Source organism: Siniperca chuatsi, linkage group LG17, assembly GCF_020085105.1.
Source record: "Siniperca chuatsi isolate FFG_IHB_CAS linkage group LG17, ASM2008510v1, whole genome shotgun sequence".
Classification (NCBI taxonomy): Eukaryota; Metazoa; Chordata; class Actinopteri; order Centrarchiformes; family Sinipercidae; genus Siniperca; species Siniperca chuatsi.
Window position 1 is genome coordinate 6,925,039 of NC_058058.1, and position 26,210 is coordinate 6,951,248.

The window sequence follows — 26,210 nt, forward strand, 5'->3', positions numbered from 1 at the left end:
AGCAAATGTTACGACACCACGGAAAGTGAAACATCTTGAAACAAGGCAGATTACAAGATTTTTAACGTAGACAGGCTTTAAAACAACCTTATTTTCAGTGACAGATTTACGTTACCATTACCGTTAAATTATGTATTGTTTACAGTAAATTACAGTGTCATTTTTACATTTCCGATTTTTGTTTGGATTAACCAAAGAAGATAAAACGTGTATAGGTAAGTGAGGTTTATAGGTGCTGGTAGGTGGATTTTATTACTTTTGGACAGAGCCAGGCTAGCTGCTTCTCCCTATTTCCAGTCTTTATGCTAAGCTAAGCTAACCGGCTGCTTGCGGTAGCTTCATATTTATCGTGCAGACATGAGTGATATTGATCTTCTCACTTAATTCTTGGCAAGTAAACAAATAAGCTTATTTCCCAAAATGTCAAAGTATTCATTTAAACACTAGCTGTAAGCCGGAGGTGTGATTAATAATGTGATTAATGTGCATAATTAATAATACACATTTATGACGTTATATCAATGACGTCAGTGTATTGTGTTGCAGAGATACCAACTGAAATTAGCATGCTAACCTGTTAACCCCGGCCCGTCCTGTGTTGTAATACCACTTGTGCCTCGAGAGGCGATATTCCGATAGCATAGCTCAGGTAGTTCCAGCTGGGAGATGTGTGCGAGCGGCGAGTTTGCTATGTTATACAAGCTCTCTCATATTTTTTAGTCTAATAAATAAACAAAATAAACTCACAAAATGTCACCTTCTGAATTCATGTTTCTCTCTTTCACCGAACTATTGCATTGTAAAACACACTTCACTGAAACTCAGACAGAAACAAAATAAAACTCACCAAAACCATCTTGGTTAGTCTTTAAACTGTTTCAACAATCACCAGCTCTGGTTTGGTCGAAATAAATCTTTAATCCAATGAGTTAGATGTGAAAAATATTTTGGCTCTACACGCTGACGCTGCCTCTCTGATGCCCGACCCCCCTCTTGCTCCTCTCCCACTTGATGCCTCTTCTGTCCCCGCCTGAAGTCGCTGTGTCTCCGTCGGGCCCCGGAGTCAGAGTCCTGGTCAGAGCTGCTGTAAATCACCTCGGTACCATATTCCCTGTCGTCAAACTGGCCTCCATCAGTCTCTGAGGCTATGTTCGGTCCTGGTCTGGCCGTGTTCACTGGGAGGCTGCTGATCGGTTCCATTGCCCGCTCGCCCGGCTAATAGGACTGCTAAGTCAGCTGCACGGCTAACTGAGCTAACTAGCTAATACATTACATATTGCCCCTTTAAACATGCATCAACGAGCTGTAAACACAACATGGACATATTATCACCTTATTAAGTTGATATAGCTATCTTTTCAACTAACAGTTGCTGTCTTACACAGATATGGAGCAACATTAGCATTCATTTGGGGTCATGTTTCTAGTCACCCAGCGAATGTAAGTTCAGTATTCACTCTCCTTTTAGCTCTGCCAACAACTCCTGAGGGAAATATCTGCCTCTTTAGCTGCTAAATGCTCCACTATGTTCACCAGCTAGATGCTAACTTTGTTTGTCTGTCATTTGGTAAAGGGCAGGTAGGTTTTTAGAGGGTTTTTGTTTTTGCTGAAAACAGCTGCCTGCTGCTCCTGGAAACAAGGCTGATGAGAGCGGTGAGAGTGAACCAAAACAGAAGTTGCAGGGTGGAAAAGCAAACAATGAGCTAAAAGATGCTAAAAAGCTCTGCAGAGCTGAGGGGAAGTGCAGAGTTGGGTGATAATTCTCTGTGGGTTCATCATTACTAGCGACCCCTACCACATTACACATACTCATTTGATCCATTGTTAATATAAAAATATTGATTAGAGCAGCTTTACAGGATACGGCTGGTGATATTCTATATTTTTCTTATTGTCAACAAGTCTCATTAAAACACCAAAACCATCACCAAAACCAGGCGTTAGTCTCTCAAAACATTTTGACAAGAATATGTCATTTCATTTTTTAAGAAGGCCAAGTAATTTCCTAAAAAAGCTGAGTTTTTAACAAAGTAAATAGGCCCCCAGGTTTTCTTGGGACTATTTCCATCTGTGGATTAATTACACAGTGGTGTATAGTTTTATATATCAGTATAACAGCACAGTATATATAAAACTTTGGACACACAGACAATACTTGGTAGTAGGATCATTTCATTATTGGTTTTGGTCTTTTCATGGGATTTGTTGACAATAATGAAATTACTGAATATTGCCAGCCTTATCCTTCAAATATACAGCCACATAAACTCTTAGCTGAGGGCTTTACAGCACTTGCTTTCATTACTGTAGCTGTATATGAAAAACTGTAGTTTTTCATCACAAAAGTTGAAGGAAAAGTGACTTCTCTTTGAACAGCCACAGTGGTTTTCTTCCACATGTAATTATTCATAAAAGCTGAGCCTGCTCTCTTGTTGCAGGAGAGCTGCAATTACACCACCCCTTGTCTTTGTTGCTGTCTCTGTCCGTGGTGTCATAACGAACATTACAGTCCCATTATCACAGAACAACCTCTTTTTATTGTGCTGAAACACATTTATTTCAGAGTTAATGATCCAGAACGTTTCTTATCTCTACCTCTCTGCATCTACCTGAATAATATTCCTCTTTCTGCTCATCCTCCCTCATTTTCTTTTTTACTATATTTCTCTCTCGGTATCTTTCTCAGCTTTACTCTCACTTCATCAGTTCCTCCTTTGCACCTTGTCTCTTTTGACACTTGATTAAGCTAAATTCAGACTATTTAATATTATAGCGAGGATGCACTGTTATTTAACTTCCAGAGGGGCAGTAATATGATTCATCTAATGCAAGACCTGCATCTCACAGACAGTCTGCTAATTATAGCCTGTCGTACAAGTACATAATTTTAAGTGGTAATCAAGAGGTTTTTTGTTTTTTTTTATTTTGTCGTTGTTGCTAATGGATAATTGCTGTGGTGTTTCTGCTCTGCAATTGCCAGAAATCACCTGTCAATCAAACAGTGTTGGTGGCACAGTGATATCTTTTATGATGTTTTTTTGTATTGATGAAGTTTGAGTTTCTTTAAGTAGTTCTCTTAACCAAAATGGTTTGAGTACCAATTATTAAGGTTAAGTTTAGGCTAAATTGGGGTTCGTTAACCTAAAGGAAACCCAAAAAGTGATACAATGGAGAATGCAGAATGCACAAAATGATAGTGATGTTGTGAAACCAAAATGTAGCCATTTTGGTTAGTTTTTTTTTTGTTATTGCAAAAAGAATGGTTCAACATTTTTGGGAAATAAGGTTATTTGCTTTCTTGCCAAGGTGACTTCCTGGAGTCTTGTTATCACTGTGAAGTTGCCAGGCAACCAGCAGAGACGTCAGGAAGTCATCTCGGCCAAGAAATATTCCAGCACATAACCCCCCTTGTAAAATGTCAAACAGTTGATTTTACACTTCAGTTTTTGTATGGATTAAACAAATGAGATGTAACGTGTTAATTAGTGGGCTGGTTGGAATGGCAATGTTGGTCAGTCAGTCAGTTCACCACTTTGGTCTGGACTGATGTAGCTCGACAAGTATTGGTTGGATTGTCATGAAATTTTGGACACACAGTTATGGTCTCTAGAGGATAAATTCTAATGACTAGTGATCCTCTGACTCATCTAGCGCCACCTTGAGATCAAATTTTTCACTTCTTCAGCCACATTAGGGCCTCATCTGGGTTGGGTTATACGTAATATGATGTGTTTTTGTCTCATTTAAGATGTAAACATTAGTTGAAGATGATTAATTGAGTATTGTTTTTTTTGTTTTTTGTTTTTTTTACATGTTTGTGCGTAAAATACATTGTCATCTGTCTTTTCTTCCAACCCACTCAGGATCAAGATCAATGTCACAGTCCCACAAAACATGTCAGATCATTACAGGTGGTGTTACAAGTGCTTGGAAAACACATTGGCATTGATTGATTTTGCAGACACACAATAGCTGAGCTGTGAGGGCTTTTAGTTAGCTGAGTTACAGAAAAAAACATTTTTCCTGCAGGTCAATCCAAACACCCATCTTACTGGATCCACTTCAAGTTTTCAAAGTGCAGCAGATGTCTGCGTACACAAGCTTATTTGTGTCCTGCAGCTCTGCTTCCTTAAAGGGTTAATTCTCCCAAATTTCAAGACATATTTCCACCTACAGTACCACTACTGATATCTAGCCTTGAACTGCTTTCTACTGAAAAAATAATTCATATGAAACTTGTTGAGGGTGTTCTGTAGATTAGCCAGCGTTACCAGTAAGTACAGTAACAACACTTTTTTTCTGGAAAAACACTGTTGTTAATACTCCACTATGTTTGCCAGCTAGTAGCTAACTTTGTCTGTCTGCCGTTTAGTTCTGGGCAGGTAGTGTGCACTGGGTTTATCAGTGCTTTTTTCTCTGAAAAACAGCTGCCTGCTGCGGCTAGAAACAAGGCTGATGAGAGCCGTGAGAGTGAAGCCAAACAGTAAAGCTGCAGTCATTTGAACTGTTAACATAAAAATATTGATTAGTGCAGCTTTAAAGCGAGACTGTAATTTTTGCACATCGGTCACTGAGGCCACAAGTAACGATTATGGGATAGTAAATGTTAAAATGTAACAGTAGAAGTAGAAAGCAGTCACAAAGTCAACAAACTCACTCAGTAATGTTGGTTAAACAAAAATATTTACAGAAAGTTAGCTAACAAGTTAACATTATCCACCATAAACTACTGGTCATACCAGACCGAGTAAGGCTGTAGCTGGGTTGAATTGAGCAAGGGTGTGTTTTATTGCTTATGAATTAAACTTTTCATTTGAAAGAGAAAGGCTATGTCATTTCTTTTTTTACATAGTCTCACGTTATGCATTATGATTTTTTGGGTTTATATAAATTATATAAAAAACACTCCTCACTGTGTGGAGCAAGGCGAGCCTTTACCTGTCTCTTTCTCTTATCTCCTTCTCTTCAGGCCTTCCAGAGAAACTGGCTAGTGAGGTGATGAGGGTCTAATCAAGGCAGTCATTCAGTCAGTTTAACCCTCCAGTTAGACATAATGAGCAGGATGGCTCTTGTTGGCTGCTTGGACTCTTGTTTGATCCACTGACCCTCCAAGAAAAACATTTCATTTCAGGAACTTTGGATTTGGCGTTTTGAATCTTCTCCCTCCTGTCCTTTGACTAAAGCCCAATTCTGCTGTGGTGTGGGTGGTTAGTGAGGAGATGTTATGAACAGGAAGAACAGTTAATAGAACTGTAGAAACTGATGACACGAGCATCCAAAGAGAGAAAAAAGAGTCTCAAATCATCTACTCCAGAAACAACTTTATTTGGGACATAAAGATAAAATGTACAAATTATTAATTTCTTGATAACCATCAAACATACTCACAGGATCACATTACTGTAAAAAGCAAGACTAAGGCAGCAGCTTCCAAATTGTACATCACAAAATAATATTTATAATTCTTTAACAGGCAATAATGAAAACAAGAGTGACATAAAAATATACAGATAACTTCTCTTCCCCCCCATACAAATACAAGAGTTACCATAAATAACAATCACTTTAAATACACAGGGAACATACAAGTGCATGAATCTATACTCAAGGTATGTACAGTATTGTTACAATCATTAAACAAAAACTGCAGCTGTTATTTGACATTTTCCACACACAGTGGTGAATGAAACTCTGTTTGAGAGTGAAAGCTTCATCTTCCTCTGCCGTGTCTTCTGCTGCTGCTGCCCAATTATATTCCCCTGTGTGCTCAGAAAATCAAACAGTCACTGATCTGGAAGAAAATGCCACACAACATCAGCATATCTAAACATCACATGCCAATCCAGCCATGTTCACCGGCTCACTGACGGCTTTTACAACTAAAAAGTGAGACGAGCAAAGCGATGGTTTGTTAAATCCACAGTTCACATGATACGAAACACGGACCAAAACGTTCACTTCACTAGTGCTGCAGCTGAAATATATCAACATATTCTTTATGTTACACCAAATCTCTGTAAGCACTATATACAGTCTTTCACACTGTAAAACATTGAGGTTTACAACCACTGCTGCTCAAACAAAAATTTTTTGAAAACGTTTTTGAAATGTATAAGTGAGGGAGGTACCGTTGTCTAATAAGGCATATTTTATAAAGGGCTTATAAGTTGTTACGAAAGTTGTATTAAAATATGTGTTAACAGTTTATTAGCATATATAACTGATATATAATTAACTTGACTCTTAAAAGGCTGAGAAAGTCATCAATAAAGGGTTGTGACTTTCTTACTTTATGAAATAAGCCATTATTAATAAATGTATTAATACTTTCATTAATTTATTTATAAAGTTTTAAGAAGCAACTTAGCAGTGAAAGTTTGTGCTGACCTTGCTGCAGTGATGTAGAAGTGTACTCAAGGCTGTGTCAGTACTCTGTGACATCACTGGTGGGTGTTTTTGCAGGTGCAACTTTAGGCCAGAGAGGGCAGTGAAACACTGCTTTTCAGCCTGGTGTTAAGATGCTCTTTAAAGGTTCTTTCTCTACAATAGCCTAACAAGTTGTAAATATTTAAGTTGTTAATAGAAGGATTTTGGTATAAATTCTCTCCAGCCCTTTTCCCAATGGAAATGTTCATAGTAGCGCTTGCTAGGTACAGTTCACTTAATGCTTGTCTTGTTTATCAAAGAAATTTGTCAATTTAAGAGTTATTATATGTGTAAGTTGACTTGCTGCATCCATCTCATCCACACCTACAATGCCATTTTTATTTTGAATAGATTCTGACATTGGCACATGAAAATTACGCCCCCCATTCTTAATCCCACCTACAAAGCTCTAGTTGTTTTTCCAAGCTGATATCAATGCGATAAAATAACAAACAGTAATTGAAGATTACATACATTTCCTGTGAAGTCGTTTCCTGTGAAGCCCTCGTGCGTAATTTGAATCCTATGTGGGAATGGCGGACTCAGCCACTAACATGAAAACTACTATATAGAAAGGTAATTACTGAATGCAGATATATTCAATGGCTATTGCTGAAAAAATGCCGAGCATAAGCAGCATTGAAAAGACAGGTTTGATTTCTTGAAAATCGTAAAGAATATTCCTTTAAAGAGCAACACAAGTAGACAAATCAAGTTATGCTGAACGCACAGCAGCCAAAGGGATACCTGGGAACCCAAATGTTGTTCTGACAAATGGCTTTTTACTAATCTATAAAGCATTATAAATAATTTCCTGCCTATAAATAAAGCCATTAGTGTCACCTTATAAATTATGCCTTATTAGAAACAGGATGGTACTGTGGGAGCTATAACAACACATAATAAACTTCATTATGGCACTTTTTTTTTAATTCAAATACAAAGTACTTTATGTTCTCTTTCAGTGAACACTCAACATACCAATCAAGAGACCTTATAAAGACTCGGGCCTCCAGACCACATTCAGCACAGTCTGTCTAGGTTTTTTACATTAAGCTCGAGGCCGTATACATGTCCTTCACAGTAAAAATAGGGTCTGTTTTGTCCGCGAAGGTTCAGGTGTGACTCACCCTTTAATGGACCACCTGCCCAGAAAACATCAGGAGGGCAGGATGGCATGCAGTTATTAAAGCTGCACAGGGTGAGGGTTTGTTGGTTTTTAAAAATATCGCTTTTTTCTCAGCTTAAATCTCAAAGTCTGTCTGAAGCTGAGGAAACTGACCCATCCTGAATTTTAGTATGTACAGCACAGTCAATTTACTCTTGGAAAAATGGTGAATCAAAACATAAAGATTGAATTCCACACTTCCAAGCCGGACTTGTTGGCATTATTCTTTTTGCTTCTGCGATCTCTTTGGTATCCTTTGGTATTAAAGCGTCAATGACCGGCTGTGTTGGTAAATATGAATGTGTCGAAGGCTATTTACTGACTCTCATGTTGCAGGATTTCTGGGTATTGGAGTTCACATTGTGTCAGACATCTCGCTGCCATTTGGAGCTGTCAGCGTGCCATCCTGCCCTGTGCAGCTTTAAAGATCAGAAATGAGTCTGTGCTGGTCTCGATTGTGGCAAAACACCATATATGTGAAGTGGGAATAGGTTTTTTGTTTTATTGACTCATACACAGTATAGTACGTGGGTAGGGCCAAGATAAGATAACAGCTATTCGATAAAAGAGGGCTTATCTGTCGATGTTTGTTGCTTTACAATGTCCGGGATCATTCTCAACAAAGAGCATGTTTGGCTTTGTGCCTCAAAGACTGTCATTACACATCAGTGGCTGTAATCTGTTTACATCTCTAGCTACAGCAGCCTGGCTTTGAAAAGGTCAGCAGGCACTCAGGAAACAATATTCTCACTTAACAGACTCCATTAAGCAACATTTTCAAACTCTTTAATCCTCCATTGACTCTCAGAATCATCTTTCTGGCCTCAAACGAACCTCAGGCGTCACTGAAATTCACCTTCCCGTACACACAGGGGTCTGGGAACATCATTTTCTGATCAGTCAGCAGTTCGTCTGTGACAGTGAGCTCCTCCAGCTCTGTTGTGAAGTGATCGGTGCTCTCCACCATCGACGTATCCTTGACTGTGCTGTACGTGAGGGCCACGCTGTAGGTGGCGGGTTTATCAGAGCCTTTCCTCCCACAGCGGCAGATCTTGCGGAAAGCGGCGCGAAACTTCTGAGACATGGCATTGTAGATGACGGGGTTGATGGCACTGTTGAGGTAGATGCAGATCCGGCAGAAAAGCACGAACCAGTTGTCCAGGTAGGCCGGGTCCAGGAAGGAGTTGACCACCACCAGAGTGCGGTACGGCATCCAGAGTATGGCAAAGAGGATCACCACCACAGCCAGCATCTTGGTCACCTGTAGTGGGCAACCAGGAGAAATATGAGAGCTGCTGCTGCAATAAAGCTGCCAGAGGAGCCTATAGTGGCCAAATCAATACAGCTGAGCTGTTAACAAGTAAATGAAAATAACAGATATGGAGCCACACATCTAACATTTTCAGTTCTTTCTGTTTATGATTTTGAGTTCATAGACACCTAGAAAGAAGAGCTATTTATATTTTTAGTCGACAGTGAAGGAGTTCTGGCCATATGTAATCAATTTTTAAAGGACCAGTTCACCCAAACTACAAAAAACACGTTTAGTACATGAAAACAAAACCAACTGCTTGGCTAGACACCGCTCGAGGTCAAATAGTTTTTTTTATTTTATTCATTTATTTTAAAGCTGAAACAATTTAGTCGATCAGGAGAAAGTTAATCCGCACCCATTTTGCTTAGCGAATAATCGTTAAGTTAGTTGTCAAGTCATATTTTAGAGCAGAAATACCAAAGAGTTGCTGGTTGCAGCTTCTAAAATCTGAATATTTGCTGTTTTCTAATAGTATTCTATGATATTAAACTGGACACCTTTGCGTTTTGGACTGTTGGTGGAACAAAACAAGACATTTAAATATGTAAACTTGGATTTTGACATCTTATAGACCAAACAGTTAATCGAGAAAATAATCATAATCTATAATGAAAATAATTATTAGTTGCAGCAATAATTTATTTATTTGTTTGATTATTTATTAATTTGTTTTTAATGTGATCTGGGTGAATCATGGCTTAAAGCCTGTTGTGTTTTTTCAACAAATTAGTCGCCTCTCTAATGATGTTTTTCCTGGAAGCTGAGTACTAAGAGGGACTTTACCAGTGGATTTTGTGATTATGTAATAGAAATGTAACGAAGTGCCATGCAACTGATATACTAAAGCCAATCGATACTGTATTAACTGTTTTATGTTTTAAGTGGGGAAAATGCCTCAAGCACAGAGAGAATGCCAGTAAACTCTTTCCTTGTCAGTTATTTTCTTCAATTTAGTGCCATTTTTGTTTAATTGAAAACTATTTATCTATTTATTTAGTTAGTTTGTAAGTTCATTTTGTTTCATTCTTTTATGGGATGGAAGCAATATTCAGATTATTTACTCAAGTTGATTTAGCAATACCACATTGAAAAAATACTCCATTACAATTAAAAGTCCTTCAATGAAATTATTTCTTGAGCTCCTGTGAGTGTTTTACTTTTATATATTAATATTATTATTGTATTACTTTAGTGGTGTATTCATTGTGAGCGGCATTTTACTATTGTAGTCGGATGAAGTGGAGCCAGTTTGGAGTATTTTATAAACTGTTTTTTTTATAATAATGCTTCATATTTTTTTAATCTCATCATATGTTTTGTATGTAAAATCTTAACTTGTGAAGTAACTGAGCTAAACAAATGTAGTGAAGAAAAAAAGTACAACGTATTTGTACTTAAGCACAGTATTTGAGTAAATGTAGATACGTCTCAGCACCGTTAATTTAACTGAATTTGTAAATTGCAAACGAGATTGATTTAATTCCCTTGTTTTGCGATAAGCACCATTTTCACGCACAAGGTGGGACTAAATGACTGCAGTTTAAGGACAAGGCTACGGACATCTGTTGCCAGCCTGGCTGCCATCCTCTCCAGGCTCACACGCCACCCACCTGTCTGCGGGAGGTCGCGGTGGAGCTGGAGTGACGGGAGTTTTTGCAGCTGGTTCGCTTATCGGTGGTGTGGTTGTTCTGCCCGTTCTTCTTCTTGTCTTTGGCGTCGGAGGGCAGCGGGTTGAGGAAGAGGATCCTGGCGATGAGTCCGTACAAAACCGCAGAGAGCAGCAGCGGCAACACGAAGAAGACGCCGAAATCAAAAAAGTAAATGGGTAAATAAAACTTCCTGGAGACTCTGTAGCCGCACGTGATGATGGTGATGTTGTCGTACACCAGCTCCTGGATGTCTGACAGGTAGAACCACATCACACAGTAAAGAGAAGTAAAAGCCCAAACGACCAAAATGATCTTTTTTGCTCTGGACAGGGTGCACAGAAACTGAGCTTTAATCGGATGGCAGATGGCGATGTATCTCTCTATAGTGAACGCTGTTATGGAGCAAGAGGAGGCGTTGATCCCGAGATACTGAAAGTAGGTGATGCAGAGGCACCCATAGTGGCCAAACACCCAAGATCCAAAGATACTGTCCGTGATGGAAGGTAAACCAGCCGCTGTCAGCACCATCAGATCAGCCACAGCCAAACTCACCAGGTAGCAGTTGGTTGGAGTCCTCATGTGTTTGGTGGTGAGTACCACCAGGATGACCATAACATTGCCAACGATTCCTAAAACACAAATCAGGAAAAGCAGCGAACTACTGATGACTTTGTACTGGATACTGTATTCCGTCCAGTTCCCCAGAGTGTGGTTCAGCTCCGGAGCTGTTGTGAAGGTTTCCATCTTGTTGTTTTAACTCAAATATCGAGTGACACCGAGAGCGAAAAGTGGCTGATGGTATGCCACTGGCGGTTCAGCGGTATATGCCGATCCTAGAGTGGTACGCCGCTCTGTTTCACCGGCGCATCCCGTTTCCTACCTGCAGGTGCCGCTTAACAGTGCTAAGCCTGTCACACCAGTACCGCCCCCTGATGCATATGCAAATGTGATGCCAATGAGATAGTTTCCCAAGCACTGCCGTAAATGGATATTTCTTTCTTTCTTTATAAACAAAGGAATGTATAAGTTTCTGCCCTTGTCCTGTTGTTGTGATATTTGCGATATGCTTTTGAAATGAGAGTAAAGTAACAGAAATTTAGAGCGGACCAACCAAACAATACTTTGGCTGAAACACTGCTTGTTTTTGCCATGTTTCATTTATTAGCTGAACGCAATCACACATTATACAATGCTCCACGTCGCGGATCATTTACCAGGCATGTATGGCATATTTATTATTCACCATAAATACAGTTACATCGTGCAAAAGCCGATACCGGCATAGATGTGATTCTTACTGCCATCACCGTGTGCCGGTAGAAATCGGTTTATGCCGCTGGATCGGTGTGAAATGGCCTAATCAGGGCCACTGATGAGAGTAAGATTTAAAATCAGAGACACATTTTCAAAGAGTTTCATAACAACATAATTCCGACTGAAAAATGTTGACAGCTCTGGGTATTGTGGCTGTTAAATGCTGTGAATGAGTTAGCAAATGTCTGTAGTGCCCCCTCTTGGTACATATAGGAACCTGCCTCTGTAGATTCACACCAATGTTGTAATTTACAGTAAGACTAGGTTATATGGTGTAATCAATACTACACATATTGTCATTTCAGACTATCTGAAGATAGATCATAGTGAGAAAATCTCTGCGCTGCTGCAAATATCGGAGAAAAAACTAGACTTTGCAGCCGGTTTGTTGCTTCCTGACGCACCAAACAGGTTTTACGCGCGATAAAAGCGAGAGATCAATCAACTCTGCGAGTCTGTAAAAGTGTATATCGATCTCACAAATGTACCCAGCCGTGTGCTGCATATTAGACCATCATAATGTGACAAAGAGCTGCTCGGACTCTGGTGTAATTCCGCGGTCGTGTTGTGCGTAAAACGCGTCGCGTAGCTGTGTTCTCGTCAGAACAATCTGTGTCCGTCAGACAGATGGCGGTTTGGTTTTGAGCCTTGCTTTTGGCACCAGCTCTCATTACGCAGGCGAGGGGATTAGCCCATCATTACATTTCCGACACCAGACCTCCCCCATCAACAAAGCTGCTCAAATTCCAAAATGTAACAACATATTTGCGTCTTTCTGTTATTCTGATATGGTTATTGCATTACTTACAGAAGGCTGCAGAATTCAGTGTTGGCGCTGCCTATAAAGATTGCTTAAACATGCATGCGTGCTTGATGGTGCCTCTTATTCTGTCACTGTTCATGGATGTAGTCTTAGGACTGTTGATCTGCATCTTTAAAGCATTTTTTAACCTTAAAATCAGAATTCAGTTTGTAAGATTTGTGTGTTTTTACAGGGCAGCCTCACCTCGGGTGACCAGCTCAACTCAACAGGCTGCTGCTTTAATAAAGGGAACTGCAGTCTCTGTAAGATGGAGCTGATTAATATTTGCATGCCTTTAGGTGAAGCTACAGGCAGTTTCTCATTTGGAATCTAACTTAAAAGTGGATGCTTGTTTGGAAGATGGTGGAGAAGCCTGTACAGGCACTTTTGCAGGACTGTATTTGCAAAAAGAAGTGTCATAGCCAATATTTCAGAAATACTGAGGTCATGAGTGGAAGTTCAGCCCAACGCACCCCTTACCCCACAGAAAAGTTTGACCAGACCCTTAAAATTAAATGTTTATAGTTTCCTTAACATTTCATTCCCTACATGAAGAAAATACTACGTTCTGCTGGAGAAATATTGAATCATTATTATCCAAGCCTTAAGTAGTCAAATTTAAACATGTGGAGCCTAAAAGAAATACTGGAATCAGCCTATAAAATACCTATAAAATACCAACCAACCAAGTCAACATACAAGTCCAAAGTCTCATAGTCCCAGAAATTTCCTGAGGGTATGACCTCAGTGTCCTCCGTGGCAGATACAGCCCTGGTTAAGATACAAAGAGGGTAATCAAGGAAAAAAGATTCGAGAACAGTGGAGATTTATGTGAAGTGTTAATTTGTTTAGCATTTTATTGTTTCACACTTTCAGTCTTATGAATATATAATAATATAATATATATGTTGTTACACCTTCTGACCATTTTTCACCATCAAATCTGACACACGTCTTTACATTTTACTTTCAGCGGCTTTATTTCACTGTAATAACCAGCGTTGTTACACTAACAGTGTATGCACTCACTAAAACAACACACTTTGTTAACACTAAAATCTTCCTGACATAATGCACTTAAAGCAACATAAGTACCAACTGCCAAAATGTGAGCCTGTACTTCACACTTTACTGATGTTTTTGGTTAATTAAAGTACTAATTAGAGTTTTAGCACCTCACTAATGCCGCGATATGTCAGCACTGCCTGCTACTCTGTACATTTAATCAACTTATTTCATGTTGTGTTTCACTGAAAAGGAAGCTGTGAGCTCTTGAAGCTGAAAAATAAAGCAATACTTTATTGTAAAGCCAACATGAAAAGCACAAAAAGACAGATCTGCAGTGACCTGTTTTAACTGCCATGCTGTCCAACAACATGGGAATCTGCAGTTGCCTGTTCTCTGCACAACACTGTGGAGGTGGGAAACTCTCCTCCTCACCAACTGTGCACATTCTCCAGGAAACTGAGCTGAGAATGCCGATGATCACGCCAACACACGCTTTATTCACACGATTGTGCCGTGAGCTCAGAAGCTGCCAGCCGTCCATCCCGAGCAACAGGTGGACGGGGACGACAGGGAATTACATAATAACCCCCCCCCCCCATTCCCATTATCTCCCAGCTATGATGAAAGAGCCAGTTTTAGTTCAATTTCTTGTATCCATTTTTGTTCATCTGCTTTTTCGACATTAGTAGATACAAATCTGCTGTGATTATTAGGCTGATCTGTTTAATGCAGCAGGCCATTTAAAGGATTTTAAGTTTTTAAGGAAGATGGAGGTCAACTGTACTTGGAAAGGTTAACAATGTGGATTTCAGAAGCCATTTTTGTGCCAACTGGTGGATGGTAAAATGGCACAAAATAAGACTTTAGCCACCGGTCAGCCTTTTATCACTTGGTTACAAATATACAGAGTGAAAAGCTTCTGTTGTGTCCTCAACACAGCTCAAACAGGCTCTCTGCAAATCAGTTATCTTGTTTATATATTCATGCTGAAATCAATGGTAATTGTCAGAGACTCATTATTGTTGTTTTACATACACAGTTCCTGTTTAAACACTTTTGCTTGATTACATTATTGAAATCATAGCAGCAGTGGCGGAAAGAAAAAGCAAAATCACTTGAAGAAAATGAGCGAAAGAGTTTTACTGCCACCCAAAGGACACACCTGACCAGTACCGAAACTGAGACTGAGAGGAACCTGAAAATTAGAATTTATACAAGACATTTCTATTAACTCAGTCACTGAATCATAAATTTATATTTTTGACTTTCATTCAACAAACTTGAATCCAAAGAGACATTTTTGCCTTATTTTGACAGAGAGCAGTATAGAGGTGACAAGAAATGACTTCAACATTAAGAGAGCAGCTCCACAAACATGTTGTGTGATGTTAGAGGTGCTGTCTTTGCTCTTAAATTAACATCAGGAAAGACGTGTAGACAAATAAAGACTACACTATCTCGACTGAGTGAGATGAGTGACATTAGATTTGATTTGAAAAATAATTTATGAAAAATCACCGTTTTTCAGTTTGTATTAACGGGTGAATTTGTGGAACAGTTGTAATGAATATGCATAGCACAATTTCTAAGTTTAATTTCTTTTTTAGGAAATGAGTAACATTTCGTATTATCCTACTTTTTGACATCCAATACAGTAGCTTCAGGCTACACCTTTTTGTTCTGAAGAAAAGTTGTTTGTTCTACTGTGCAGTTTTGTTTAGAGTTATTGCCTTTTTTCTTTTCTTTTAGGCCAAATTATTTGTATAATTATCTACAAACTAAAATAAATTTCAGATTTCAGACTGAAAAAACTGAAATGTGTAGAATCCAGATGGTGTAGTCGGCTACATTTACCCACTACATGTAACTGACCCGACTCCTTCCTCCTATTTGTCCTATTTGTATTTCTGCTGTAAAGCTATAGGTGGTGGAAGTGTTCAGATCCTTTATTTATTTGAAAGTACTAATATCGCACTATAAAAATACTTCATTACAAGTAAAACTTCTGGATTCAAAAGTATATGTACTTGTACTTAAAATATCAAAAGTGAAAGCACTCATAATGCAAAATTGCTTATTTGATGGTGTTTTATTTTATACATTATATATGATTGAGTCTTGCAAACCTCATCTTTATTAAAACAAGTAAGATAAATCTGTTGTTGCAGTTAGGATATTTTTATTTTTAATTTAAATCAACTTGTTTAAAAATGCTCTTGAAATGAAGGAATTTCTGTAGCTTGAAAGAAGAAACAATAAGGCAGTTTGCTACACTAGAATTATTATTATTATTAATTATTATTCAATTTTAGAAAATACTTGAAACAAGTTCATTGGCATTAAAAACAGGTTGGAATATTTTTACAGCACTGGCAGATTTTGCCACTTTTTAAAAAACAAAATAAGACATTAAGGACTTGAAGGATATTTCAGTGAATCAGTGTTGCACTTCCATAATACTGGAGGACTTGTGAAGGACAGATCTAAAAAAACAAAGAATGGTCCGAATCCCTGCAGCAGAGGGCGCCATATCATGATGTTTGTCACTTGTATGAGTCAAGCTCCAAAAACACTGAATCCCACAATTCCCATAATGCAACTCGATAGTGACTCTCAATAGACCCTTTCTGCTTGGTCTTTCAAACTGCACTCTCCAAGTTTGTAACGCAGGCTTTCTGTAAAAGAAAACTGGGGGGTCTCCAAGCTGAAATAACCCTGGTGATGTCACAGTGACATCACCAGGGTTAATTTCTCAGAGTAGACAAAGCTCATCCAGAGCCACAGGACACATACAGCTGTTTTCACAGGCTGCCTAGTACTCCTCATGAGTAATAATCTTTAAAATTCTGTCAGTTCAGTCAGTGCAGGAGAACCGATGGTGTATAATTCTGTTTCTGTCAGATATATTTTTAGAAAGAGAACAGAGGAGACAAATTTGCAGAAATGCAACAGATTATGCTCTGCTTGGTTTTAACCTGAAGACAGCAGGGGGAACATGTGTGGCTTCAGAGCTGGAGGACTTGACAGCGTCTGGGCCCATTACCTTTGACGATAACAAAAACCGTCAGTGCCATGTTTCTGCTGCAGTTCACTAACGTTCAATACAAATACTACTTAGGTCTGACAAAATGCCATAAAATATGGCAGCAGAGGAAAGATTATGATATCCTCTGCAGGTACCTCATGAATATGGATAGACTGAGCCTGATGATGTTTTGCACCATGTATGCCTATAACATATATATCAGTGAGTCTGTATCTCTTCCCAAAAACCATAAAATGTGTCAATTCCTTTGAGTTACACTGCTGTTACACACTGTGCACAGCAATTGAACACATAAACATACTCTATACTCTATATTGTGTAATAAATCCAAAAATAACCTTTTGTTGGGAAAAAAAGATTGCTTTTGCATTTCTCCAGACATACACTGTTATGCTTAATAACTCACCAAAAGCATAACGGTATTTTAAAATGTAAAATGACCTTTGGCCGTTCTGATTTACTGAGATGGTGGCAGGTCATTTTAAAGGAAATCAGTCCGAGTCAATGTGGCTGTCAACCTCACACACACACACACATACAGGCCCATGACTCAAGGTTGGTCATAAACAAACTGCTCGCTGCTTCGACCCTGACCTCCTCAATTAATGGTAAGTACACTATGGGGTCCAGTCCATAACCTCTACTGACAGAACGCATCACTCCTGACAGCTCTCTGTCTTATTCACCACCCAGCACCTGTTTCCTCACAGTCTGAGCTTTTACTGTTCCTGTGCACAGCATGCACGCCGACAGTTGTGCATAAACATCAGGGAAGCCTGATTGTGCTCACGACAACAGCAGAAGGCTGAGTTTGTTCGGGACAGTTGTTCAGTTGCCATTGTGCAGAGTCTGATACTTTGACCTGTTAGAGGGATGCCAAATGGTTGCTGTTGTGACTGGATTAAAATATCTGTGGTGAACCTCAAGTGTCTGTATGTCTGTACATATTTTGTACTTCTGTAACACTTTACAGTAAGGGATATCATTGTATTGAATTTGTAAGTTGTCATTTATAAGTTTATGAAGTCAAATGTTTACAAGTTGTCACAAAATGTGAGATTGTTTCCTCAACTGCTGTTTTCAACAGTGGTGGAAGAAGTAGCAATACTACAGTGTAAAAAAACTCCTGCATTCAAAATCCTACTTAAGTAAAAGTACAAAAGTATTAGCATCAAAATATATTGAAAGTACCAAGTACTCATTATGCAGAATGGCACATTTCAGAATAATGTATATATTATATTATTGGATTATGACTAGTGATCACATGGACATCACTTTAATGTTGCAGCTGGTAAAGGTGGAACTGATTTTAACCACTTTATATACTGCTGGGTAGCTTAATCTATAATTACACATCATAATTTATCAGTTGATTCATATTTTATATTATTAATCTGAATCTGCAAAGTAATTAGTAACTAAAGTTGTCAAATAAATTAAGTGGAATAAAAAGTACAATATGTCCCTCTGAGATGTAGTGGAGCAGAAGTATAATAAAACAGAAATACTCAAGTAAAGTACAAGTACCTCAAAATTGTACTTAAGTACAGTAATTGAGTACATTTATTTAGTTACATTCCACCACTGGTTTACAAGGTCAAGAATGAACTTTGAACCCTCAGCTTTTAAGACAGCATGGACAAGAAGTTCTTAAAGAGCTCCAAAAAAAAAAAACATGGAAATTTGAACAAAAGTGATATGATCGAAAGCTCCAGAACAGCTACTAAATGGACATTGTAGTGAGATTGTCGCTTGAGACTTTGGTGATTCCCACTTTACAACAAGCCATCAACTCTACAGTTGTTCCAGTATAATAAATGTTATAAATGTAAGTTTTTGGATGTTTCCTTGCTGAAACAGTCAAGTGGTCCATAAAGTTAATCAAGTTGTCAGACTGAAGCTGTAAAAGTAAATAATAATATACAGCAGTGAGGCAAATAGCAGCCCAAGGGCCAAATCTGGCCCTTCAACAAAAACATTTGGCCCCCCTGACGAAAGCTGACATACTTTACATCAAAATGTTAACATTTTTTATTCTGTAGATAACAATGTAAATACAAGGCTGATGTAAATTTAAATAAATATGAAATGAAATGTAATAAACTTGATAAAGATTAATAACACAAAGAAATAATATAATTTACTTAAATTTAAATGAAGTGCTGTGTGAATCCATTGTATTAATTTCACAGATTCAGTCAGTTTGACCAAAACAGATTTGTGTCTCACAAACACAAACAGGTGGCAGTCACCATCACGGCAACATCACTGGGGTTCATCATGTGTGGATAACCAGTCAGTGGTGTCTCTGGTCATGTTGTGCAACTCAGAACATACATTTGCATATAAGTTATTTTTCTCCAAATGAGTTTTAATAGAAGCTGCTGTAACTCTGTTAGCCCTGCTTACTAATGGGAAAGATAAAGTCCTAAAACAGTTTTCTGAATCATTTTCTTCTTAAATGATTTAAAATTAATAAACAAACAGTGACAGAATGAAACTAAGTACATTTACCCAAGTACTGTAATTAAGTACAAATTCAAGGTACTTGTACTTTCCTTGAGTTTTTCCATTTTCTGCTACTTTATATTTCTACTCCACCACATCTCAGAGGCAAATATTGTACTTTTTACTACATTTGTCTGACAGCTTTAGTTCCTTTTCAGATGACAATTTTTCATACCCTTTCTGTCCAGTGAAAACCACGTATCTCCATATTTGGTGATTTTGAATTAAAATTTTTCTGATGAACTGAAGGAGGAAGTGTTCCTCTCTGGGTCAAGAAAATTCTCCTATTGTTTAAGATAAATAAACTATTTAAAAACCCTTGTTGGTTTAGCTGGAAAATGCATCGTCACAAAGCTGAAAACATCTACAGCAGTAAAATGCAACATACACATTAAAGCAGCAGTAATATTGATCCTGAAACATCATATAGAATAGTAAAATAGTACTTTTACTTTTGATACTTGAAGTACATTTTGCTGATAATACTTACATACATAAGGTTTTGAATGCAGGACTTTAGTGGAGTATTTTCAGTGTGATATTAGTACTTTTACTTAAGATCAGTAAAGGATCTGAATACTTCCTCCACCACTGTGAACAAACAAAACATACTGAAGACATATAGACCTGTGTTTCCACTGAGCTTGTACAGTGTTGACCTCCCAAATGAACAATGTTTAAAAAATCTGGTTGAATCTATTTGCTGACCCCTAAAATACAAAATGTACATTCAAGTTATCTGCTTGATTGATGACATTTCACTCTGCTAGAATACCAGCAAATATCAGGTGAGATGAGACGCATTAACACTCATGACACTGTAGATCCTAGTCTTCTTTAGTGTAGTTTGAGGTCAAAAACATGTGGAAAGTTACACATTTCAGCATTAAATCTGGTCTCATAACCTGGCAACTTAGAGTTCTTTATAGTTATAATGTATACGCTGTTATATAATTTATATAACAGCTTATTCACATGTCAAAGCTGATGTTAAAGGAATAAATTGGACATGTTTTACACTCATCATAACTCATTATAAGCTGGTACTCCCACTTTAATTTCACACTGTCCTGGTTTTGAAACAGGATTTGTCTGAATTCTACAAAACTGCAAGCCAATAAAAACCTCTCAGAAATATGATGCAGCAACTGTTCAGACAATCTGGCGCAAGAACAACAACACACACACAGTTTGGCCCGGTTTCTCCTGTGCAAGCTGAAACAAAACTGCCCTCCTCGGACAGATTTTCAACCAGCAACTGCAGTTGAAAGTTCACTTATGCTGCTCTCAAAACGCAGACATTTAATCAGGAAGGCATCCAATAATTGATGGGTAAACTCATGCGTGTTTGTTTGTGGACTGAGATGGAGATGTTTTGTCCTAGATGGATTATAAGTAAAGTGGGGATGAGAGGAAGTGGGAGTACGCTGCCGCGCGCTACTAAATTGTCCATAAATGTCCTGCAGGAAAATTCATTGTCCTGCATAATACCTACATAATTCCTAAAGGACTCCATTACTACTGAAACATATTACTGAGGGACGTTTTATATTCCTAAAGGTTTGTTTTTTTTGTAATTCAAACAAATTGTCAGGATCATTTTTATGCAAAGTTTCCAGGTTTCTGTTTTTTTCTGCTAAATTAAAAATCATTACCACGTGCAAAAATACATATACTACAGAATTATCACATTGCAGTGTAAACTATTGTACATTCAAATCCAGACTGTGATGCATTCAGAGCTGAATTTGCAAACATATATCAATCTTTGTCAAAAGTCTGGGCTCTGGCTAGGTGACACCTAGCATTTTTGTATCATAAACTATACCAGAGGATAAGCACAAACCTGAGGATAAGCATACAGAACGAAGTGGTTTGACATGGTTTGTGAATTGTGTGGTTAAATGATCAAACATTAAGGGTCTTTTTAGAATGAGTTATTGTTTATTGTACAAAGGGCTATTAATCATTCAGATATGATAATCAGTGTGCCTTCAGTCTCCTCTAGTGCACTGTCGCCTGTAGTTTAGCAGCACTCCTGCTGTCAGGGCAAATGTTTGTCTGATATCTGTGGTTGTTTTATGATTTTCCTGTTCATCCAAAATATCCTTTAAGTTGTGCTGAGAGAGAAATCAGACTGCTCAGCTCAGCTTAGCATTGCAGCTTGACTCAGCTCTTATGCACCCTGCCTCTGGTTAGTGACCACGGGACACAAACAATCCAGCAGACATATGTGTGTTTATGCGTGTATGTGTGTTTATCCAGTCAAAGACATCCTCCCTGCCCTGATGAAAGGCCGTCTGACTCAGTTGTGTCTTCCCGTATGCCTGTTTTGCTGTGTCCTAGTCTAACCTTGAACCAGCGTCTTTGCCTCTGCTGCTGCTGGCTTCCCATCAGCTATTCTTAGCTTTACTTGTGCTCTGGCTTCACAGCAGATCCGTCAGTGTAAAATGCCACACTTGGCCGGATGGTGCAAATAAAACGGGCCTGCTGGTTGGGAGCATCTCTGGAGGAAATAACAAATCACTTTAGATCGTAAACAACAGAGCAGCGGTGTTACTAGAAAAATATCTCATGGGAACAGTCTGGTGGTTTTCATGGACTGAGATGGAGCAGGATATTTGCAGGCCCTCATCTCAATACGTCTCTCAGTGGTTAGTTTTAATTTCACTGCAGCGTTGCACTTAAAGTCATACTCAGACAGATGAATTTACCCTTTCTCTGTTTACTGCCTGGGGGATGTGGTTGCAAGGGGAGATTAGGTTACACACACTCACGTCCCAGGAGAACACATCACTACCAAAACACTGTGCTGTCAGCCGCAGAGAGGCTCCAGCTGAATAACTGTGTGCTGCTTTGCTCAAGGGCACTGATGGCAGTTTCTGCATCTTTATTCCCCCTCTCAGTTTGTTTTCTTTTAAATCAGATAACTACAGTATATAAATATTTATGTGTTCAGAATTGATTTGTTCATGTTGACTTAGTACGATGAAATGTATACTTACACCTTACATACATATACCTATTTTAAATTTTGGTTACACATTGGACCAATGAACCAACGTTTGGTCCTTGACCTCCAGCTGCAGTTTGGCATGTGGGCCGTGTTACGTGCTGTGTTTTGGACTGATGACGGCGGCCCCTTCAGGCTGTGTGTTTGTGTGTGTGTGTGTGTGTGTGTGTGTTTAGGTTATGAAAGTATGCGTGACTCTTTCTGACATGCCACGGTCATGGTTATGTATTACAGGCTGCTTTAGACAGGCCGGCAAGAACTGTAGTGGCATTAATGTTGCAGCATCGTTTTCATATTATGGGTCAGTATTTCAAGAATAACAAATAATATTAGGAAACAATTTCCACCCTATTTACCATTTATAAGCAGTATACAAACATTTAATAAATGGTTTATAACACTCTAATGTAGTTGTACACAACTATAAGGACATTTGTAAGTGTTACAGTATTTGTCAACAATGATAACTTCTCCTATGTAGACATATTTTATAATTTTGCTCCTAATAAAGTCACAGTAAAGCAGTTTCTGTCTGCGGTGGTTAATTTTGATCTTCACATATTTTATAATGTTACAACTGTGTTTTACTATACTGTCATTCATTATCTGTTTATACACCAGCCTCCACTTATGCTCACAGGAGAAGTTTAGTTGTTGACAAATACATTAATAAACATTTATATCTGCTTACAAATGTATTATAATGTGTTATAAACCATTTATTAAATGTTTATATACTCATTATAAATGCTAAATAGGGGGACTAAAAGTAAAATATTATAATAGATTACGATTGGTAGGTACTAATATTTACACTATCTCTTAGGATGATGTTACATGGAGGCTTTTATCTTGTCTGTGTTGCACTGTTACACTTTACAAATATTAGATTTGAGCTCACCAATATCTTCTGACATGCACACCCTGATTTTTATTCAGTCTGTAGTTTTACAAATGTTTATTCATGTTGTTTGAAAGCCTGGCTAGTTTTCTTAAAACGCTAAACACAAAATGCAACATAATTTCTTGCAAAATGTAAACGTTACATTAAAAACTATATTATGACATCTCAACATTGAATTTTTGCAACAAAAGCCACATGATTATATTATATGCTTACCAACTGTCTACATCTGTCTTCAGTAGGTTCACCTTCAGTGTTGCATCACACACACTGTTCTGTACTGACACAGGCTGCCTTAAACACACAACTAGAAAACTGTTTATTTTTCCGAAACACTGTATTGTAAAGTGCTGCACATACTGTACAAAACACAACGCTGTAGGACAAATTTTCCCTAAACAATGAATAGACTGTGGGCTGCGTGTACAGTACAGCAAAGAAAGAGAGAAACTTTGACAGTTAAATATTGCCCGGAGTAGCGTATCAAACCTTGGTTATCGCCCACATCAGTTGCAGCACATGCAGCTGTTTTCGTAAACATACTTTTGTATGGGAAAGTGTATGGAAAATATGGCAGGAGATACTGTAAATTCTGGATGCTCTATGAACCAGCTGTAGAAAACTTACAGATGATGATAGGCCAACTGCTCTATGCAATTTCTTACAACAGTGTTGTGCAGTGTGTCCAAATATGACAATATAGGCAGTACTGTGGGGAGCCATGATGCCATGATGATGTATGCACCACTGGCACTACTACTGGTGTGTGGACACCTGAAGATTACACCTGTGTGATTGTTGAACATCTCATGCCAAACCATGGGCATTAAAATGTTGCTATAACAGCCTCAGCTTTGTCTTTGAATACTATTGTTTAAAATGTTATTATATGCTGTAGCATTAAGATTTCCCTTTAGAACAAAGAGGCCTAGACCAAATCATAAAAACAGCCCACGACCAAAAGTATATGGACAAGAGTGTGCACATACTCACAGTGTATTTTCCCTGCACTGTAGTGACATTGACATTTTTTTGGTTTGCCTACTCAGAGTGTATTTCTGGTGCTCGAGCTTTGATTTGAAAATATGAAAAGCTATGAAGCTTGTGAGGGGTGGATGAGGCCCACTGTTGATGTGGCATTTTGATTCATGTGCCTTCACAATGACTGAAATGAGATTTCATTTTTTAATGTTTGTCTAATCTAGATAACTGTGTGGTCACCTTGCCAGCAAAAACTGTGATTTGGAATATCAAACTGACTTTAAAGCAAAATAAAAAATTCTTGTAGTTTTGAAATTTGATACATGAATATTTCAGTTATTTATTTATTTTTAATAATGTTAATCAAGCAATTGAACTTCCAACCAATGGAAGGATGCCAAATTCTGCATAAGTTTTAAAGTGTCACACATACAGTCTTCTGCAGAGGTTTATGATTATTCCCATCTTGCCCGTTTCTGCTTGAAACCTCTGCAGACTATACGTCTATATGCTGTGTTGTACAGCTGTGAAATTTGTTGCTCTAAACATTTCTCCCTTCCTCTTATTCTGTCAGAAATGTTAAAGCCACCCTGAAGCGCATCTCCTTCGCTCCCTTCTCCCTCTGAAAATGTCCTGACCGCTAAATGTACAGCGAGCAGAGCGTACAGTACGTACTGAATACCCACAAGCATCAGGATGGTTGATCTTAGTAAACAGAAGGCATGACCTTGAATGGTGCAGCACTGAAGCGCTTTATAATCATGACCTTTAGCTACCTATAGCCGACATATGCTTCAATGATCTGCAAAGACAGAGAAGACCATTCAGTGCAAGCAGGAGGATTTATACAAGGGGCTCATTCCTATTGCTATTCCTGCATATTGTAGCTTTCATGTCAGAAAATTATAGTTGTTGATGTATATGTTACCCCTCTGTTAAAGTTTTAAATACATGATGTGATGATGAAGTGGATGTTTGTGTTAGTTCCTGAAAAGCTTCCAGTTTGGAGATATGAGCTTTTCACCCAGCATTGGCTGCATAGGATTTGACATGGTTTTGATTGAATATCAAAGTAGAGTTTTCTTCTGGCTGCATGGCGCTCCTTTGAAAATGGGCCAGTCAGGAAAATGATTTGCAAACGCTCATTTCACAGGAGGAGAATTAATTTTTCTGGACTTAAATAAGTTTCTTTTTTGCAATAATATTGTTTAAATGCATATTATACCGATAATGATGTAAACGATGTTAAATGTGTTCCCAGAAGGAGGGATGCTCCAGTGATTAATGAGACTGTTCTTCGACTAGAGGATGTATTTTTAGACCCACTATATTTAGAGTAGTTCAAGATTTTGGGAAATACACTGAAAGTTAGATTAGAGGATTAATAACACTCTTGTGTCTGTTTGTTTATTAGCAGCTGGAGCCAGCAGTCAGTTAGCTTAGCTTAGCATAAAGACTGCAAACCAGCTAGCCTGGCTCTGTCCAAAGCCAACTAAATCCATCTACCAATCCACCTAACACCAGCTTTTGCACAGATTAAACAAATGAGATATAAAATGTTAATTAAAGAGCTTTAGACAGAGCCCGGCTAGCTGTGTCCCCCTGTTTTCAAAGTTTGTGCTAAGCTAAGCTGACCCCCTTAAAAAGGGGGCATGCCTGAAAAAACACTTTCTCTCAGGAATCAATAATGCATAAATTATATTACTGCTGTCTCGCCAAAATAAGCTAATTCCTGCTTTGTCATTCTTTATCAACAATAGCTACACATACAGTAAATTTGGTAGCACTTTTTAAAACGTCACCTTTTCTTCCTCTGAACCACTAAAGGGTTAGTAACTAATGATTGGTTAATAAATTAGTGGTTAATAAATTACTTACTGGTACTTCATAGATCAGATAAACGCCTTTATTAAGAACAACTTGTGGTCGCCAGGTTGTGAAAAATCTCTCTGACTGGTGTTTTTCCTCCTCAAGCAGAACACTCGCTTTGTCCTTTTTAGCACTTAAGTTCTTGATTTATCAGGTAGACCTTTCCAATGGACTATTGATCTCTGACCTTCTGGAGAAGGGCTG

The 26,210-nt window shown here is 38.3% G+C and overlaps 1 protein-coding gene across 1 annotated transcript; it reads right to left on the bottom strand.

The window, feature by feature from the left end:
• Nucleotides 1–5,304: 5,304 nt before the first annotated feature.
• trhrb (thyrotropin-releasing hormone receptor b) lies at nucleotides 5,305–12,897 on the bottom strand. The gene is made up of 2 exons (XM_044172423.1): nucleotides 10,520–12,897; nucleotides 5,305–8,855 (listed from the first exon to the last, which is right to left on the bottom strand). The coding sequence occupies exons 1-2, from the start codon at nucleotides 11,300–11,302 to the stop codon at nucleotides 8,430–8,432; spliced, it is 1,209 nt and encodes a 402-aa protein (XP_044028358.1). The 5' UTR covers nucleotides 11,303–12,897; the 3' UTR covers nucleotides 5,305–8,429.
• Between the last annotated feature and the right edge of the window lie 13,313 nt (nucleotides 12,898–26,210).

Bases quoted from the DNA above. Each gene is read 5' to 3' on its own strand.
- trhrb (XM_044172423.1), bottom strand. From the start codon at position 11,302: ATGGAAACCTTCACAACAGCTCCGGAGCTGAACCACACTCTGGGGAAC. The intron at 8,856-10,519 runs GTGGGTGGCGTG...TGCCCACTACAG, and splicing joins CCGCGACCTCCCGCAGACAG to GTGACCAAGATGCTGGCTGT.